General features: G+C 43.4%; 1 protein-coding gene across 1 annotated transcript in view; it reads right to left on the bottom strand.

The window, feature by feature from the left end:
* Window positions 1–20,989, bottom strand: part of LOC149450403 (cytochrome P450 2C20-like) — a 59,255-nt gene extending 38,266 nt beyond the window's left edge. Inside the window, exons 1-6 of the mRNA XM_089692086.1 lie at window positions 20,843–20,989; window positions 13,773–13,956; window positions 7,571–7,733; window positions 5,804–5,944; window positions 1,107–1,267; window positions 521–694 (exon numbers count right to left, since the gene is read on the bottom strand). Of these exons, the coding sequence (XP_089548212.1) occupies window positions 521–694; window positions 1,107–1,267; window positions 5,804–5,944; window positions 7,571–7,733; window positions 13,773–13,952 (819 nt within the window). The 5' untranslated portion in view covers window positions 13,953–13,956; window positions 20,843–20,989. The remainder of the gene's footprint in view (window positions 1–520; window positions 695–1,106; window positions 1,268–5,803; window positions 5,945–7,570; window positions 7,734–13,772; window positions 13,957–20,842) is intronic.
* Window positions 20,990–21,212: the final 223 nt, after the last annotated feature.

Genomic DNA, 21,212 nt, shown 5'->3' with positions numbered 1-21,212 from the left:
TTTCCCCCCCCCCCCTCCTATCACAAACCCCCCCCTGAATCTCCCCTCCTAACACAAATCCCCCCATCCCCTCTCCTAACACAAATTCCTTCCCAACCTCAAATCTCCTCTCCCACCACCAATCCTCTTCCTTCAATCCCCCCCCCCCCCCACCTATGAAAAATTCCCCCAAATCCCTTCTCTAGCTAACACATCTCCAAATTACCCTTCCCAGCATAAATTGTCCCCCAGGATCAGTGTCTATGGAAAGACCGGTCTGGGGTAGTACAACCACAATCTGGGGGATAGTGTAGCTCACCCTAGTGACCCCCTAGATCCAGCCATGGTGGAGAGTAAGGAAACCAGCAGCTGTGGCTGCAGCATAGGCATCAGTGTTCCTAGGTGTCTGCCTAGTTCGCCTAGTAGTAGCACCAGCCCTGCACACCACCATTCTCCAGTTCAATTTGGATTGGCTGGTTTATGGTGATACGGCCAAAGCTAATCATAGACTCTTCAAATAGATAAGGTTCAGTGTATGTACCTCTTTTATCTTCAGCAGGAAATAATCAATCAAATCTCGGGGGGCCTCCAGCTTCAGGGTGCGTTTGTGTTCCTTGATGTAATCTAGCACAAAGTTCTGCAGGTAGGCGTTTTCTTTAAAGGCAATGTTTCGTAATAATGGCAGCTTGAGCAGGAATGGGAAGACGTTGCAGAGCTGACCATAAGAAACACAAGGAGTAAAAAATGAAGAATTACAATGCATGTTGGTGTAAAATAAAAATGCACATATGTACGTCTCTGCAATAATGCACATTTTCCTTTTTTTTTTAATAGATTTTGGGTTTACATATACTTTAACCTCAGTGTAAACTCTAAAACTAACCATAAAATCTAAAATACCTTAAATGTACACCCGAAATTTCTAAAGATAGGAAATGCAATGATATGCTAACAATTTTGATAAAATACAATACAGGAAGAAAAGTTTGCCAAAAAACAGCACTGAAATTTTAGGCCCAGTATAAGTCATTCAAGAAAACCTAGTAATATGCTCTACTGGTTTCCTCCAGTGACTATGTAATTAGAGGTGCTAGTGGAAGACAAATCCACCAATGACTGTAACCTACCATGTGTAATGGGGATGTAACATTCTTAATGTGTCGGGAGGTGTGAGACATCAGATCATGTAACTTTGTGTCTTTGTAGTCAAAATGTTCTCCAAACAGCACTGAACTGATAATATTCCCAACAGCGCTGGCCATGATCAGTAGCGGATTGAATGGTTTTCCTGAAATAGAGAAAAAAAATTAAGTAACTTTTACAGTTCAAATTTTTTTTTACAATTTCGTTACACTTTTGAGATGAAAAAAATAAGAGCCACTTGTCTGAAAGGGAACTGTGCCATTGGGGCCAATATGGGTCCATGGGGGTAGACAAAGCCATCATGTCATAACTGAGGCACTGCAATGCTTTTAGATGATAAACACCCAGAGCTAAGCACTCTTAGACCCGGACTACTGCAATCTTTTCTTGTGGAAGAAATAATATTTTTAACTGGGTTTTCAGTCTAGCTCTGAGGTAGAAACTTAACTCCAAAAACAGGTTCCACCAAAAATGGCGAGCCAACTGCTAAGTTCAGTTACTAACTGGGGTCCTATTTATTTTTTGGGGTATGGAAGACCTCAGTCAGAGACTGAACCTAGCAGTAAGCTCGCCATTTTGGGTGGACCCTGTTGTAAGCTAGCTCTGAGGTAGGCCAGATCTTGAGGATGGCCTAAACTGGACTATCAAGCCAAAGTTGGTCAGAGTCCAAACAGTTACTTCTCCGAATGTGATTAGATTTCTTTTGGAATGAGCCAGATGTTACAGACCATCCAGGTAATGGTGGATTTTTCTTATTTCATTCTAACAAATTTCTATGAATGCCTCTAAGGAATAGTACCCACAGTTCCAAAATGTTCTCTATCCAGACCTGCCTAAAACCTACAAGTCTTGCCTGATCTTGTAGGCCTGGATAGCCATCCCTTATATTGGGCTGGATTCAAGTTGAGCTGAGGTGGTAACCTTAGAAAGTTTTTCACTGGAATGCCTTTCCAGGTTATTGGATTTTTCCAGCTCGTTCTGAGCCTCATCTTCTGGCCTAGAGTTCTGTTGCTGTTTAGGAAGATTTTGGTCCTGCAGAATCATCAAAGACTTCCCCTAGTAGCTTTATTGATAATCTCCAACTTATCATTGAACAAGGAGTAGCCTTATGAGGGTATTTCACGTCATTGTTTTGAGGATGAGTCAACCAACCACAGCTTGAGCCAGAGCACACTTTTGGCTGTCATGGACCAGAGCAATTCTGGCACACAAACATACAATGTTGATAGTTGGTTCTCCAACAAAACAAGACACAAGTCTGATGTTTTGCAAGGCAGCTACTATATCCTCTATAGGAGAAGCAGCCAAAATTGCCGTCTCAACATGATTGGTCCAAAACGCCTTTGGCCACTGGTGTAAGGGCAGCCACTGGATGGAAAGATCCACCTGTGGTAAAGTAGATCTTTTCAAAATCTAAATCTTCACTATATGCCATTTAAGAATATCCTTGAATGTGTCTGCATCTTCTAGAGAGAAGGTAACATGTCTGGTTAACCACATGAAGTCAGTGTAGACCAAGCATAGGGAAACCCTTTGTTTTTTAGCAGCAAATAGCATGTGCCCCACCAACACAGCAGAACGATGCTAAATCTTGGTTACCGTTTTCTTATGTTTCCTGTCTTTGTTTTATACCCAATATTTGTCCAATCAGCTCTCACGTTTCTGGTCAATCACAATTAATATTGTCTTCTACACAACTTATGTTCTTCACCTGAATCTACTTATTTAAATATAGCATTAAATATTTATGGGTAACCCCCACAATACCCAGGTTATCTTTGTGCAATCATATGGTCAACCCTAAAAACGTGAGAACCTCCCAAATGTGTCTAAAATAAGTTTTCGGGGACAAATCCCTTTCCTCAGAGCTATATGAAACGTGTATATTTTTTGTCCTTTTATACTTTTAATAAACCTTGGATAATGCACTAGATGTTTGCACCACCTGCATGCTTTCTTCCAGTTTGTTGATCTCCTCATCTGAGGAGGGATGCATCTCTGGAACGTTATCCATAGGCCACTTATACATCTGATCTCCTGGCCTTCCCCTGGCATTGGTTCCCTCGAGGCGCTGGAGAATTTACACATCTCACAGCACTGGACAGAGACTGGGCTCAGGTAAGTATTTGGGGGGCTGCAGGGGAGATACTATTAAGAGGGTTTTTACCTCAGTGCACAGAAGGCATTCATGTAAAGAAAAATTACTTTTACAACCACTTTAATTAATGACACCACAAAACAACCTATTCACTCCCTGGATATATCCCACCTTGATTACTGCAGCTCTCTCCTTACTGGCCTACTGTAGCACTACCCTTAGGAGTTGCTGGTTTGGGGTCTCTCCATAGTCCTGCTCACATTTTCCCATTCAAACTTGCATCCATGAGATAGTAACCAGTCCTTGAGTTTGTTTTTTGGATTTTATTAGGGGGATATAAATGTGGATGGGGTAAGGTGTGTATGGGTAATGGCAACAGGACAATCTTCCTAAACTATATACAAGTCTCTTAGCAGCAAAAGAACAAATCCTTCTTGGAGAGCTAGCCAGCATCTCCTGTAATACCTCCCAAGACCCTAGATACCCCTTATCCAGCTGTTCTGGGTGAATCCCTGGGCAGTCAATTTAAGAGAAGTCCCAGATAGTAGCTAATCCAGTTTCCAATCAGAGTGCTCCTTCCCCTTACTGGCCCAGGAGGTGCAGGTCTACTCACTCAGTCCTTCTCCTATGCTGCTGTTGGGTTGGTGGCTGCTCTCAGGACTTTTGCTGGGCCACTCGCTGCTGCATAGGTGGTCCTCGCTCTAAGGGCTTGTGAAGTCCCAAGCTTCTCCTTCCAAGCTTCCCTGCCTGTAGATGAGTCCCTTCCCATCTGGGCCCCTTCCCTGGCTCCTCCTCTCCAGCCTCACGTCTCCATCTTCCACCTGAACTCCCCCACTGCTGAGCAGACTCAAACACTCTCAAGGGCTGTCCTGGCTCCATGCCAAGCCTCCTGTTGAGGATTGGTCAGGATCCCTTGACAGCGCAGAAAGCCACTCCTCACTCTCTCCCCCTGCTTCTATTTTTTTCTGCAAAATCCTAAAGCAGGGGAAAGTCCCAGAGAGCTGGTCTGCAGGACCTCTCAGCCCCTGACTGAAATCTGCCCCCCTGACTGTTACACCTGGGCTGCCACTCAGCCCCTATCTACAAATTAGAATCTAACTCCCCCTAGCTACCTAGGATGGTGCTACACCACCTTTATACAGAATATCCCCCCTTCAGTCTATCATGAATGCTGCTGATCCATGCCTCTCTGCCAATCCCTTCACTGGCTTCCACTAGCCCAACATATAAAATTCAAAATACTAACAATGTACAAAGCCATCTACAACACTGCCCCCAGCTACATCACCAATCTGATCTGCAGCTACCACCCAAATTGTCCTCACCACTTCTTCCAAGACCTCCTGCTCTCTAGTTCCCGTTACCTCCTTCGATGCTCTACTCCAGGACTTCTCCAGAATGTCTTCCATACTCAGGAACTCCTCACCCCAATATGTCCAGTTAGCTCAACCCTGTCTGCCTTTAGAAGATCCTTGAAAACTTATTTATTCAGGGAAGCCTACCCCACCTCCCCCTAAAACTAGTTCCACATCAGATCATCCCCCACAGTTACTGTATTACCTTTTGTACCAGTTCCACCTCTCTAGATTGTAAGCTCTGTGAGCAGTTCTCTCCTATCCCTTCTGTATTGAAATGTATTGTAATTGTAGTCTCCTTTTATATTTTAATGGCTTCCCGCCCGCTGTACCAGGCGGCAGCTACAGGCAAAGCCATGTACGTGTACATCGCTCTGGCCGTACTAACACAGGGGGGTGCGCAGCGCTTCCCACCCGTGACTGCTGTGTCCAGCGGACACAGCGGAATGAAGATCCCGGTTAATGGGACCTGGTGATCATGTGATCCCTACGCGATCACAATGTAAGCAAAGCTGTTATGAATCAATCTAATTCATAGCAGCTCTGCTTCTCTTCCTAGTGAGCTGTGATTGGCCCACAGCTGATACATGGGGCCAATCACAGCAGCCTGTACCATGTGACCAGCTCCAGCCAATCACAAATCACTATTAAGCTGTCAAAAACCTAACTCCTTCATGACAGTTCATGAAGGAGTTAGGTTTATGGCAGAAAGCTATGCATTGCAGGAGAAAATGATCTTTATTTCTCCTGCAAAGCAAAGCAAAGTAAAAAAAAAAAAAAATAATAATAATAATAATCCCGGATCACACACACACTAGTACAATGTTACTATTACAAATTTAAATGTTACAAAAATAAAATAAAAAACACCATATTGAGATTTTTTTTTTTTTTTAAAGGTTTTTTTTTTCCAAACTACTTGCCGACAGCTTACCCACATTTTACGGGCGAACAGCAGCTCTGGGAAAAGTGACGTAATCTTGCGTCGCTTCCTATTTTGCACAAACGTTTTGCACAAACTTTACAAACTGTATAAATCCTGAATAATAATAAATAATAATGATGTTGGTGTGTACATGCAATAGTACTCTGTTGCTGGAGGAGCTGAGTGAAGCAGCCAGTGGGCCTTAATTCCTAGACAGTTAGGCCCCCTTTACATTTTCTGAACATGAAAGCTTCTATGTTTTTCACTTCAGCCAATTTTTCAATAAAACTACATTTTTCCCACCTTCTGTCTCGGCTGCTGCCTGTGCTAGATGATTCGACTCCTCCTGCACACGGGATTCCATATTCTTCTTTCCCATCCCAAAGTTCCTCAGAGAGGAGATGGTGAAGCGGCGCAGAGGACGCCATCGGGGGCCACTAATACCTGAAGAAGAAAATCATCATCAGCAATAAGTTACAAACCACACGACCAACAATAAAAAGGCAAACCAAGCCACATTCTACAGGGGAGCATTTATAATGGTTCTAAAAATTAAATTTCTATTAAAAAAGCATGGCAAACTTGTTTTTAAATTAAATGAAGATGGTTTTTTGGTTTTTTTTTATTGATTGTGCGCATTTTTTTTATAACGTGTCCATGAAAAAATTAAGGAAAACAAATGATTAAAAACATTTAAACATGGCACAAATAAAAAATAAATCAACACAAACAGGAGGAGTGGAAGGAAGGGGTTCATTGTAGTGTATAAGGGGTACATTAAGAGATAATTATGAACACGGTTTACATTTATTTACTTTTCATTTTTGCTATTTGCAAGGTTGCTTTAAAAACCACCAGACAGTAAATATACTATGAGCGGGCGGCAGGTACAGTCATGTACATGTATGTGGCTGGCCTACTTCCTTGGCGACCCATGCTGTGATTGGACACAGCACAAATTTGCAGAAGATTTCACCTGAAACCTGCTGATCAGCTGTGTCCAATCATACGCAGAGTTCTGAGAACATATTGGGGGATTTTCCCCAAAACGTTTGTCTTGTTTATATATTAAAAACGTAAAAAAAACAGTGGTGATCAAATTTTAACAAAAGAAAGCTCTATTTGTGTGAAAAAAACAAACACAAAAACAACAGGTCAAGGGGTTAACTAACCCCTATCATATACAGGTCAAAAGTGAATCCTTGATCTGCTTTGAATGAAACCGAGTAATTACAATGTAACAATTTTGCTACATTGTAATTCTTATTGAAACGGCAGACAATGTTCTATGACTCGAGTATCAATTTACATAGGGAACAGCTACAGAGCAAGATACAGAACCGTATGTGCACAGCCATCCAGAGCAATGTGCCAAAGCCGTCAGGGAGGAGGACTGTTGGTAAACAAACCAGTCCCCCTCCCCATCAGAGATGCTTGGCAATCACCAGGCGCTGGTGGGTAATCACTCGCCGGGACCCGATGATTGACAGCCAATGGCTTGCTCACATGTGCCACCTACCCGGTCTTTTTTGATCAAATGCCACCAAAAAAAAGCTCTATTTGTGGGGGGAAAAAAAGGACATACATTTCTTTTGGGTGCAGCGTTACATGACTGCGCAATTGTCAGTAAAAATGACACAGTGACATATTGCAAAAAAATAGCCTGGATAGGAAGGGGGGGGGATCCTCTGGAGGGCAAGTGGTAAATATACTGTACCCTTATTGGGATTTCTTTTTTTTTTTTTTACCAAAGACATGTAGCAGAACACATTTTGACCTAAATTTATGAAGAAATTTAATTTTTTTTATTTTTTTACTGGATATGTTGGAGGGTTTTTTTTCAAAATTGTCAGTCTTTTGTTTATAGCTCAAAAAAAACAAAACAAAATACAGAGGCAATCAAATCCCACCAAAAATAAAGCTCTATTTGTGGGGAGAAAATGGGGTTCAGAATAACCCTGGTACTTTGGCTCATTTGGCAAACCTCCCATGACCTGAACCAAGGTGTGTTCAGCTCATCCGTAATGTACAATATAGAGGGATGAGTTCTAAGTGTCCTTGAATTCTTACTGTATCCTTTGGTGGGGATGTGCAGTGTGGGTATAAATGGGCGGGCACTGAACTCCTCGGCGTGGGTCAGCAGTGCGTCCTTCACCGTCTCATAACCACAGAGGACCACCACCGGCTCCGTCAGTTTCCAGATGGTGAACACCGAGCCGTACTTTTGGCTGAGCTGTCATAGATAAAATAAAATGACAAGAGAGAGTCAGAGGTCAGTAGCATCAGGAATTGTCCCTCTGCGGGATCAGAGACTTGCAGGGCACCCCCAGATCACGCCTTGTTGCCAAATATGTAGCAGCTAAACCCAATATTTAATGTAGATGTACCTCCCTGTTCCCTGCCTGTCTCTTGCTTCAGGACATGCAAGGAGGGGGGAGCTGGGAATAAGGCCGGCCAAAGATGGTTCGAATCACAGCTGATTTAAATACTGGATTGAAACAAAACAAATTTTTTTTCATTCTGCCCATGTCTAGAGATAACATTTCAGTCAATGTGTAGGCAGGTGCGAGAATGCTGTAGTATTTGGGTAGGACAGTGGCTAAATGGTTAGCACTTCCACCTGGCAGCACTGGAGTTGTTGGTTTGAATCCCAACCACGGCACCACCTGCCTGGAGTTTGCATGTTCTCCCTGTGCCTGTGTGGGTTTCCTCCGGGTACTCCAGTTTCCTCCAACACTCCAAAGACATGCTGGGAGGTTAATTGGCTCCTGTGTAAATTGGTCCTAGTATGTGTATGTAGGAATGTGCATTAGGGACCTTAGATTGTACACCTTGTGAGGGTTAGGGACTGATGTGAATGTGTAATATATATGTAAAGTGCTGCGTAAATTCACGGCGATATATAAGTACCTGTACTAATAATAATAGTCAACACAGATGGGTTAATGTTTGGTAACACAGGGGTTAATAATGTCTTCCTCCTGCATATGTCACTTCAGGTTGAGAAGCAATGTATGTAGGAGGAGTTTGGACCCTCGGGCTCTCTTGGGAGTTGGAAGGAGACCATACAGCTGAGGTGTGGAGTGACCCTGATACCAGGATCTGTACCATCCATTCATCGGGAACGAACAATAAAAAGCGCACTTTAATAGGAGAAGGTCCATGTCATGTTTCTCTGTAATGTTGCACTGTATGCGATTAAAATCTAAAGAGCCGTATGTACAAATGATTTGCTTCTGTAAAAGAAGTTTCATTTAAGTAGCAATGACTGGTCTGATTTTCTAGGACCTCCTTTTCAACACAAAGGAACCCTTGAAATGATTTTTGGTCTCGGGGAACCCTTGCTAAACATTACTGAATCTACAGCTCATGATACATTAGTGTGATGGTCATTGAGAAGAATGTTCCTTATACTTGTGGTCATTGAGAAGAATGTTCCTTACACTTGTGGTCATTGAGAAGAATGTTCCTTACACTTGTGGTCATTGAGAAGAATGTTCCGTACACTTGTGGTCAGTGAGAAGAATGCTCCTTACACTTGTGGTCAGTGAGAAGAATGTTCCTTACAATTGTGGTCATTGAGAAGAATGTTCCTTACACTTGTGGTCATTGAGAAGAATGTTCCTTACACTTGTGGTCAGTGAGAAGAATGTTCCGTACACTTGTGGTCAGTGAGAAGAATGCTCCTTACACTTGTGGTCAGTGAGAAGAATGTTCCTTACACTTGTGGTCATTGAGAAGAATGTTCCTTACACTTGTGGTCATTGAGAAGAATGTTCCTTACACTTGTGGTCATTGAGAAGAATGTTCCTTACACTTGTGGTCATTGAGAAGAATGTTCCTTACACTTGTGGTCATTGAGAAGAATGCTCCTTACACTTGTGGTCATTGAGAAGAATGCTCCTTACACTTGCTTTGTATTGCTCTGCACAGCATGTCTCCCTAGTAAAACCACACACAGCACAGTTAACACTTTGATCGCGCCACATATGTTAACCCCTTCCTGTCCAGTGTCGTTAGTACAGTGTCAGTACTTTTTATTAGCACTGATCACTGTATTGGTGTCACTGGGGATGTCAGTGGCAGTTAGTCAGTTCCCCACCAGTGTCAGAATGCCCTCCACAGTCCCACTATAAGTTGCTGATCACTGCCATTACTAGTATTAAAAAAATACTTCTATTAAAGTGCGCTTTTTATTGTTTGTTCCCGATGAATGGATGGTACAGATCCTGGTGTCAGTTCCCCTGATGACGTCATATCTGACTAAACTCATTGGGTGAAGCAGGGATGTACGCCACCACGCATGAGTGAACACTTGCAGCCATCTTTGATTTTTTTACCTTTTTATCGTAGATAAAATCCAGAAGCTGTACAGAAACAGGAACTCCCACCAATATGTAGTGCACCCTCTAAGGTGAATTTGGTCCCATTTCCCCCTTAGAGCACACTCTGCCAGGCACACCACATTTTCTGCACTTTTCCACTGGCTCCAAAGAACAGTCTAGGGATTTCTTTTTGGGTACGATGAACTTCGATAGTGATAGAGAGCATGGTTTACCCCAATAAACTGTAAAACTGAACAACTTGAGGATTCCTCAAATTCTGGCTGCGATGCCCAAAAATGAATGTCCCACAGGATCTCTATGCTGATGGTGACTTGTACTCCTTCCAGAGTTAAAAGCTACATGCGGTCACCATTCTGCAGCACTGGGGTCATCTACTTACATAGCCACAGGATCACCAGTTGCATCTTGTTGATATGCACCAGGCTCATCCTAGTGAGGGACATGCAGACTCACACCACCATAGGACTCTTTCCCACCACCTTACTCATGGCTTTCTCCAGTGAGCTTTTCCTGACCAGACTTGATCTCCAGAAGTGGATTTGCAAATAGACCCCCTGGCTAAGCCTAGCTGGGACCTCAGGGTCTTCTTGAAGACTTCCTCTTCATTGTGCACCAAGGGTAGAGCCCTTGCACAGGGGTCTCCTCCTGCAAGACTGGACCCAGGAACAATGCACCCTGAAGCCCAAACTATTTATGGGCTCTCTCACCACCTACTGGGCACACCTCCACAGGGATTAGCTAGAGTCCCATAAATATTCAGGCCGCATGCTCTGTCCTTCCTCCCACTCCGATTCTAGAATCCTCTAGACGAAAGGAGAAAGTAGCAGAGCAGCACCCAGTGAAACAGTGAGCAGACCTAAGTAATCAACCTCTACTCCTCTGATTACAGGCGAGGCAAACTAAATTTACCTAGTGGCCTAGTCTACACTAGGAGGGCACTGCAAATAGTTTTGGAATCCAAAAATATAAATTTCATCAACGATAACTAGCCAACACTTTTTGTGGGGTTATAAAGTACCCCCCCCCCCCCATCAGGGCAAAAAAAAAAAACATAGATAATGTGTATGTAAATAATAAAAAATGTCTCTATTGTTACATCTATAATAAGATTCTTTCAGCCATGATGAAAGGGGGATACTGTATTATCCCCAAAAGGAGTTGGATTGGTACTTTGGATTTCTATTACGGACTCCAGAACTATTGGTGTAACACTTCAGTTTTCCTACACATTCTGAATCATGTTAAAGTTATATTAAACCCAAAAACACCACTTTTTAGATGCTGTGACTGCATTTGTTTACTTTTTGCCTTCATTTTCACCTGATGATCCTGCCAGCAAGTCTGTTATAGCAAAAGCGGCAAATAGATGATTGGAACAAACCATTTAACACTGACAGGGGTTCTTACAATGATCAGCTTTTATTCATTTATGTAAAACCTTTATCCCAAAAGGGGAAAAAAAATACTTAACTGCCTACAACTACCATTGTTAGCTGGAGGTCTGCTTTAATCAAGTCCAATCAACATTACCCTCCCCCCAGATTGACAATGCTGCTGCCCAAAGGGTGGCTCCATTGCTCCTCCATCTTAAGTATAGACATTTCAAGGCAGGAAGGGAAAAAAAATCCTAAAAAATAAAATCAATGCAGCCAACATATTTAATACACAGCAATATTCAAAAAATGTTTTTGGTTTTAATACTACTTTAAAAAAGGTCCACTAGAGGGGCGTGGGGGGTGATGGGGGCCAAGCTTAACTGTGTTGTTATGATGACATCAGTGCTATATTATACTGTTCTGCTGTTTTTTTGCTACCTAAAAAAGTTGCTAACTATAAATACCTGTACTACACACTGGAACCCCACTGGACGCCTACTGAGGAGCTTTACTTGCCTGCTGCTATGGATGATGATTTATTTGTCATCAAGTGTAGGAAACAAATTTTGCACAACCACTGAGTACAGTGTAGCCAGGCACTGGGCTACTACATATTGACACAAATACATGGTTCTGTTTTCATTTCTCATAGACTTATGCAAGACATCTGGAATCATGGGAGGTGTAGTTCGAGGTGGCAGCCGTAGAATGATGCAAACTGGCTGTGGGATGCAGAAGGAGCCTAGAGGCCTTTTTTTGCCCAGGAAAAGCCTGCCCTCATAATATTCCAGGAGTCCAGGTTCAAACCTGTTGGTGGGATCAGGAAATCGAGCCAGAGGACCCATGGGTGACATCGCCAAGGAGCTAGTCACATCCAACAGCCTCTCCGACCATAAGAGATTGGTGAGGAGAGACTGGAGAGTTCACCATCCTCCTTCCTCTTGAATGAATTGCAACCACACTGGAACCAGACTGAAGGGAACCTTTCCACCGCTAACAGCCTATCACCACCTTTGGGAGTCATTGAGAGGGACTCTGACCCACTTTGTACTGTCAGCAGTATTCAAGTTACTGAAAGTAGTACTCTTTCCACACCCCTCCATTTTTTATTACTGTCGCCCTCAATATCTCTGCCGCATTATTGCCATTTATGAACGGCAGCTGTAGTGCATCATCACCACCTCTGGCCCAGTTTGTTCCTTGTACCACAGTCTACATTGCACCCTCACCTCTTAACTGCATGCAGGTTTAAGGGCCATCATAAGTGCACCAATGCTCCTCAAAGGGGGCCCAATGTTAGCCGGCAGGAGATCAACCTTAGAGAGTGCCCCCCTTCCCCTGACCCAACCAGCCATTTTACATGTTCCCCTCATACTCTTACACTGTTTATGTTATTTAAATTCTAACTACATTTAATCAGCTTGTCAAGGCCTAGCACAGCCACCATTAGTGCATACTAGCAGTATAGTCCTGTTATTGTTAGACTGTTTCACTACTACCTGTAATTGCATCCTAGGATGGCACTGCTACTGTTCCTGTTGATTAAGTTGTCCTACACCTCTTATACCTAGTTTTTTTTTTGTTAGTCCTTTAGTGTGCTGGACTGTGCTACCCCTGTAACTTTTTATATTTTATTTTGCTTGTACCTGTGGGGTTATCAGCTGTCTGAGAGAATAATACATTGAATTTACCCCCATCATTGCTTGGGGTCTGGTTTTAAGATAATTCCTGTTACCTAACGCCAGAGTTATTTGCTGTGTTTCATTGGGTTTGTATTCTCTTATCCTGGTGTGTCAGAAGGGTTGAGGCGCTTGGAGGTGGAGGCTAAGAACCCATCTTAACCAGCAGTTCCATCAAAGGCAGCACTATAACTGTCAGAGCCTGGGTCCAAACCTGGGCCTTCTGCTGTGAGTGGCAATGTTTCTTCTTGCTGAGCCACCTGGAATGTTGTCAGCTCCCTTGACAAATATTTGGATAATCCTGCTTTGATCTTGTTTGTCATGAACCTTGAACCCCTTGCTCCTCCCATGAACTTCCTGATATAAGCCATGTCTCTGCACTTCCTGTTTGTCAGATTATTGTGCTGTCCAGCCAGTATTGTGCTCCTTGCCTTCTCTGCTGTCATCCATATTTAGCTACCACTCGTTATGGACCTTTGTCTACGCTTCTGTCTGATCCCAACCTGCAACTGTTCATTACTGACTTTGGCTTGTGTACTGACCACGCTTCCGTGTTTTCCTTACCTGCTTAATACGCTACTGGACCTCCCCTTGCTCACCTCCTGGTGGGGTGATCCTGAGGACCGCAACCTGGTGCTAACACGCAGCAAACTCCATCTCCAACATCAGAAGCTCTGGTGAACACCAGTTAGTACTTAGACTTCGCACCTTAGATGAGCCCACTCCTCTGCCACAGTGACCTGCCTGTGTACCTATCCTGCTGGTTTCAGGTAAGCCTTTCCACTGCTATAGCAACTGGTCTTTGAGCCTGACCCCTGATCGTGAAATAAACAGTCTCTCAAAATCTGATTAGATCCCAGAAGTCACTTACCAAGGTGTAATTTTTATCAGCAGTTCTCATATCCATATACTTCAGGTTGCCCAGGAAAGGCAGTGGGGTGGGTCCGGGGGGCAGTGACCTGTACCGTATGTGCTGTCTCCACCACGATATAATAAAATGGAGGGTGATGAGAACAGTGACCAACAGAGCGAGGATTGTGGAGAATCCCATCTTCCTGGAAGAAACACATAGATACCAACTATGAGAGAGGTCAATATTCCTTCTACTGTACAGCCCACCTCTTCACATGACTATGACTCAGTTCAAATTATTTAATTATACTTTTTTTGCTCTTCTCTAGTTGCAAAATAACTGAAATCAGCTCCTTTCTGTACTCCTTTTTCCTGTGTCTCCCTGCAAGAGATGTCCCTGTATTTCCTTGACAATCTGTCCAGCAGGAACATAGACAATTTTTTTTTTTTTTAATGTAGCCACCCCAAGACAGGCGTTTCTATTTAGATGTAGTATTTGCCAAGCTGTAGTCAGCCTTAGCTGGATAGTACAGCTTTCCTGGGATCTAGTTATTGTTTTCTTTTGCCTACTTCCAGTAAGTGTCACCAGTGATTGTGCATCTCGCTAGGAGATTTGTCAGTGGTGGGGAATGGGGGAGGGTATAAATATTCAGGAGTGACCTGTGGAAGGCAATTCTCCTCTGGACCTCCTATCTGGGGGTACAGATGTTATTGGCTGTGAGATCCTCCTAGAACCTGCTGCCAGAGGAGAGTGACCATGTGGTTGGATAGGGGCTTGGGCATGAGGCCTAGCTTGTGTAACACGGAGATCAAAGTGCCATGCTGTAATGCCAAATGTATTGAGAAGCTGAATTGAAGCTTGTACCTCAGTGGAGTATGGTGGCTACTCCCTAGGGTGTTAGACCATGTTGTACATAATAGCCAAATTCACAGAGTGTAGGAGTAGCTTCAAGGTTCTCTTTCTCTGGCAGCTCTAAATATCATTTTTTATTTGGAGTCTGCCTAATCCAGGAGTATTATGTGCCTTAATCCTCTTTCCCAGAAGTATGAAGTCTATAGCTTGACGTTGGCCGAACTTGCCCCTATGGGGTCCCACATGTCTTTGGGGGTCAGGGGGTGTTACAGTAGAATAAGGAAGGTGTTAGAACATCTGATGGCATATTCCTTGTTTTCTCGGCTCTTCTTTCCCAGTAAAAACATCCTCCCCATTTCCTGTTTTTGTGTAATGGACACAGGAATTGAGGGAAAACCTCCCCAAGGAGGTTACTGTGAGAAATAGAAATGTGACAAATTTAAACTCTATCCAGGACAGCAAAAGCAATGGGGTGAAGTTAGGCTTTAGATGCAGCAATTTAAATTGGGGCATAACTACAGACTGTGGGGCTTCACAGCAAAATTTTGATGGGGCTCCCCAGCGACCTCCCTACTGTCATTGAGCTTAATGTAAGAGTATTTCTAAATCAAAGATAGGATTCAGTTTCAGTGCTTGCTGGGATGACCAGAAGCTGTAGTAATAATAAATCTACACTGTGTGAGACAACCAAACAAATTCTCCGCACTGCAAGCCAACAAATTAAATCTATTATTGGCAGCAATAATTCTGAATTCTCCTGTACATTTGATAACATTTTTTGATTTGAAATTCAAATGTTCAAATTGCCTCAACAACCCCTCCGAAGGAGCTCCCTTCCACCCTCGGCTCCATAGCAGCCAACTGGGCTGCTATAGCTATTGCCATGGCTCTGACTCAGATTATTGCAAGCATACATTTCTGTATAGGTTTTTTAAGGTAATTTGGGAGAACTTTACTTTTTATTAGGTTTTTATTTATTTTGTTAGTAGTAATATTACATTTATAGTATTTTATATATTACTATTTATTATTGTATAATTTTTATTTAGCATTTTAAGACTTCCTGACTAATAGTATCTTACTGTTAGTTTTCGCCACCTGAAGTTGATGACTCAATTTTCTCAAAATAGCATCAAAAAGCAAAATGTGGAACAAAAACAAAATATCTATCGATCTATCTATCTGCTATCCTTTTATCATATTAGTCCATCAGACTAGAAGCCGCCTGCATTGCTCTTATCTTATCGCTTCTCTGGGCTGGACGCTCACTGTGCCAAAGATTATATTTCATTTGTGATTAAAAGAGCTCCAGGAACGAAGACTGGAAAAGATACATTCGTGTATGTAAAACCAAAACCTTTCCTTTTAGATTTACTTTAAAATGACCTCACAATGTTGTCCTTTCCATATGCTCTCCGAAAACTGGAGGTTCTGATAGTTCAATTCATCCTGTCCATGTGCTTTCTCCTTCCTTTGGTTCTATTTTATAAATGGAATTATAGAGATCTGTAGTCATTGACACATGGTGGGCATTATATAGCTATCTGCACTCCACTAGGTCTTGTGTCTGGCAGAGGAAAGTCTCCTAACATTGACCTCATATCATGTGACTGAATGCTAAAAGCTGCAAGAGAAGCCAATTCTAGAAGATATGAAATATTGAGTCACAATAAACCACATCCTTTAGGAACACCCACCTTTCTCACCAATCATTGTGGCACCATAGTACACTTTGTGCTGTAGACTTTAATTAGCCCTCAGAAATCCATCCCCACCATGAAAAGACTAGTTGGTTGTGCTTGCCCCCAGCCAGGGGCGGACTGACCATTTGGAAACTCGGGCAATGCCCGAGGGCTCGGGGTCAGTAGGGGGCCCCATGAGATGCCCCTGGTACCTTTTTCATAGGCTTTTTTGAGTTTGGGCAAGGACACAGGGGCCCCATGATCCCCTATTGCCGGGGGGCCCCATGAGTTGTCAGCCCGCCCCTGCCCCCAGGTCAAATATTCCAAACCCTCCTTTGCTGGTTAGAAACTCTGCTTTACAGTTCCTGTTTTTCAGAGTCTATGAGCGAGGTTTGATTGTGGGAATAATAACTTCTCTATATACCAAAAGAACCTAGAGGGCATTCAGGTGTGCAAAGACCTACAGTTTGTTTTCTTTTAAAAAACAGCCACAACCCGAGTAGAAACACCTGTCCACTGCCAGCATGCTGTAGTGAAGGACCATTGCTCTCCTTTCAGAGGTTTCATATAACCCCTGCTTAGTCAGAGCTCTATGATTAAAAGGGAGTATGAGGTTTGACTTAGTAGACGGAATGTCAGACCTCTGGATAATAGAAGAGAGTAGAGGGAAGACAATGGGGTTGGATGATGGAAGAGTAGAGAGCAGTTGGGTTGGATAATAGAAGGGAGTAGAAAAAAAACAGTAGGGATGGATGATGGAAGGGAGTAGAGAGCAAGCAGTGACACTGGATAATGAAAGGAAGTAGAGGGAAGACATTGAGGCTGGATCGTGGAATGGAGTAGAGGGAAACCAGTGTGACTGGATAATGGAAAGGAATAGAGAAAGGCTGGATAATGGAAAGGAGTAGAGAGAAGGCATTCAGGTTGGATAATGCAAGTGAGTAAAGAGTAAACATTTGGGTTTGATAATGCAAAGGAGTAGAGAGGAGACAGTTGAGTTGGATAATTATTATTATACAGGAGTTATATGGCGCCAACAGTTTGATCAGCACTTTACAAAATGAAGATAGACATAACAGTTACAATACAATTTGGTACAAGAGGAAACAGAGGGCCCTGCTCATTAGAGCTTACAATCTAGGAGAACAGAGAGCCATAATGGAGGGGAATAGAGGGAAGGCAATTGAGTTGCATAATGGAAGGGAGTCAAGGGAAGGCAGTAGGGATGGATCATGGAGTGTTGGTAAAGCAGTGAAGCTGCAAAATGGAAGGGAGTAAAGCGAAGAGAGCAGGGTTTGATAATGAAAAGGCACTGAGAGAAGGGAGTGAGGCTGGATAATGAAAGGGAGTAGAGAGAAGGGAATGAAGCTTGGTAATAAAAGGGGTTCAAATAAAGGCAGTGAGGCTGGATAATGGAAGAGAGTAGAGGGAAGGCTGTGATGATGGATAATGGAAGGGAGTAGAGAGAAACTAGTGTGATTGGATAATGGAAAGAAGAGAAATAATTGAGGCTGGAAAATTGGAGGAAGCGAGTAGAGAGAAAGCAATTGGGTTGGATAATAGAAGGGAGTAGAGAGAAGGCAGTGAGGCTGAATAATGGAAGGGAGTAGAGGGAAGGCACTGATGGTTGGATAATGGAAGGGAGTAGAGAGAAGGCAGTGAGGCTGAATAATAGAAGGGAGTAGAGGGAAGGCACTGATGGTTGGATAATGGAAGGGAGAAAAGAGAAGGCATTTGGGTTGGATAATGGAAGGGAATAGAAGGAAGGCAGTAGGGAATAGATAATGGAAAGGAGTAGTGAGAAGGGAGTGAAGCCACATAATGGAAAGGGAGTGAAGTGATGGCAGTGGGGTTTTTATAATGAAAGGGAGTGAGGTTGGATAACGGAAGGGAGTGGACAGAAGGGAGTGGGGCTGGATAATGGAAGATAGTAGAGAGAAGGCAGAAACACAGAAGACAGTGGGGTTGGATAACACAGGGGAGTAGGGAGAATTGGATAATGGAAGAGAATAGTGGGAAGACAGTGGAGTTGGGTAATGGAAGGGAGTAGAGGGAAGGCAATGAATCACGATAGTGGAAATGGGTTGAGAAGAGGCAGCAAGACATTTTAAGGTGGGGCAGAAAGATGGAATTGTTGGGAGATGAGAAGGTGTGGAACAGAAGAGGCAGCAGAATCAAAATTTGTGGAGGAGGAAGAAAACAAAAGCAATGAGATTGGATTATAAAGGAATGGGAGGGAGAAGGCAGAAAGACCAGGTTGTTAAGGGGAACATGGAGGAAGCAGGGCAGAGTATTAAATGTGGTGCAGGAGTCGACAAGATCATATTGTGTGAGGGAGAGGTGTGAAGTGAAAGTAGATTGTGGAAACAAGACAGATTATAAGCAACGAGGCTTGGCTGTAGAAGAATGACAGACAAGTGGAATGCATGTATATACAGTATATAGCGGAGGTTACTAAAACTGGTGTGTGAAAAATCTGGAGCAGCTCTGCAGAGAAACCAATCAGCTTCCAGATTTTATTGCCAATGCCTAACTGAACAAGCTGAAGATAGAAGCTGATTGGCTACCATGCACAACTGCACCATATTCTGAGTGCTCCAGTTTTAGTAAATCCTCCCCATTGTATATGTATCCGCAGGCAGTGATAGAGGTTAGGCATTTTATAGCATACCTGCCCCAAGTTCAGACCACTGATCACAGCACCTGTCACTACGCCAGAAGCTGTGATTGTAGGTCTAAGGCAAGACCAGCTACTTGTACCCCCCAAAAAAGATATACCATAATTAATTTAAAAAAATTCTATCAACAAAACATGAAACTGCTAAATTTCTTTTGATTTGCAAAAATAAGTGCCATAAGATGCACCAGCACCAATATTAAAGACAAAATCAGAGCCTCGGATTGACTGTGTCTGTGGCTGGCAGTGGCAAAGAGACAGTTGCAGTGAGTGGAGGATGATGGACCCACACTGACAGATCCCAGGCTGGAATTCCCCAGGCAATGGAGGGGGGGGGGGATAACATGCCATGACAGCAGGCAGCTGAACTGAGTGATCCCACACAGTGACAGGTCCGACACAACAACCCACCACCAACACTGACACAGATCAGCAGGCACTAGAAGAGCAGGCTGTGGGATTGTGATGTCATCACTCACTGACACATTGCACATGTGATGGATGGCTGGGTCACACTCACACAGACATTACCTACCTCCGCAGGCACAGCTCTGCCTCCTCTGTTGAATGGGAAGAGAAGGGCTGGAACTCAACATTGATCAGCAGCTGCCAGTCGGCTTGCAGTAAGGAACTGAGTCTGAGAGGAGTACTGGAAGGAGCCGCAGTTCAGCTGCTACACTGGCCCCAGACACCCGACATCTTCCTCTGTCCTTTCTTCCTCCCCTCTGTCAACCCTCCTTCCAGCTGGAGGATCATTCATGACGTGGCGGTATCATATACAGAGAGAGTGCTGCAGGTGCCCTTACGTGGCAGTATGCCCTAGGCTGCCGCCTAGTTTGCCTATTGGAAGCACCGGCCCTGAAGGAGCAGGTAGCTTTCTAATGCCCAGCATGGGCCACTCACTGTGGACCCCTCTCTTGATCAATGTGTGAATGGAGGAGTATCTCCACTCAGGGCTACCAGCGCAACATATCAAATTTGTATTGGTTGGAGGGGGACAAGTTCTCCCTGGACCCACAGTGAGATATAAGGAGCAGCCAGACAAAATCACTGAGCAGCAAGCAGAGCTGGTCTAAGTAAACAGGTCTGCCTTCTATGTACATGTATAATACAATCTACACATAAATAAAAAGATGTTAGGACATTCATACAATAAAAAGGTTATAATAAAAACAAAAACCGTGTTCCTTCTGGTGAGGAAGATCTGTTCCACTTGCTGTTCTCCATTACGAGACCTCTGAAGATGCCCAGTGGGAGGGGTGAAACGTGTTGGATGGAGTTTCTGGTGTCCGGTGACGTCACATCCGATCAGTGTAATGAACATGGAACAGTGGTGTTCCCAGAATGCAATCCAGCTGCCCAACAGATTTACATACTTAAAGCTGAATGTTTTTTATGAAAATATAAATGTATTTCTACAATCTATTGTTAATAAAGTTATTACTACACTATGAGTGGTCCCTCTTCCCCTCTTTTTTGTTTGAAGCACCATCATTACTATGCTCTGTACTACTGAGTGCTTGGAGGAGATCGGAGAACAGCAAGTGGAACAGAAAGATAATCCTCACCAGAAGAAGTGCTTTTTGACTCACAGCAAGGGTGGGGGGCACTGATCAATGATCACATTTGGGCCACAAAGTCACTTTTTATAATAAAAAGGTTATGTACAGCTGATCTTTCATACAGTATATAAATAAAAAGAAAGAAGCATTACAAAGACTACAATTCCCCTTCAAGAGATCCTATGGGAAACACACGATTGGAGGTATACATCATAAATGGACACACTTATCAAAGAATTCAATGCACACTTCTATAAAAGGTGGAATAGTAGGTACAGAATGATAGCCCCCCATAAAGAACCCCATTATCATTACCTGCTCTTTAGTAGAGGTGGGACCACTAATCAGTGCCTTCCCTGTATCTTTACTGGTGGCTTGGTGTTAACAGTCCTGACTGTCCTCAGTAAAGTCCTCCCCATGGATCCTGCTAATGATTAAGCCATCAGTACCTGTAAACAAGGAGTGCGCAGTCACTGGATATGATCTTGTCTTGTGTAACATTACCTTATCAACCTGTCTAACAAGAACTTCCAGATCTCAAGTAGGGATGAAGGTGGGGTTTGGGTCTGAGGGTATTTCTGTGTATTTTGAGGTTTGGGGTCCCAGCAAACTAATGCGGGAATTCACTGGCCCAAATTCTTTTAACTTAATATGCTGCAAGGACTTCTGATCAGCTGGGTTAGAG

The sequence above is a fragment of the Staurois parvus genome, unplaced genomic scaffold (genome assembly GCF_062004578.1).
Source record: "Staurois parvus isolate SC_StPar_1 unplaced genomic scaffold, SC_StPar_1.0 ptg000575l, whole genome shotgun sequence".
NCBI classification, from domain to species: domain Eukaryota; kingdom Metazoa; phylum Chordata; class Amphibia; order Anura; family Ranidae; genus Staurois; species Staurois parvus.
The sequence above is the reverse complement of the archived record's forward strand: the minus strand, read 5'-3'. Positions and strand labels throughout refer to the sequence as shown.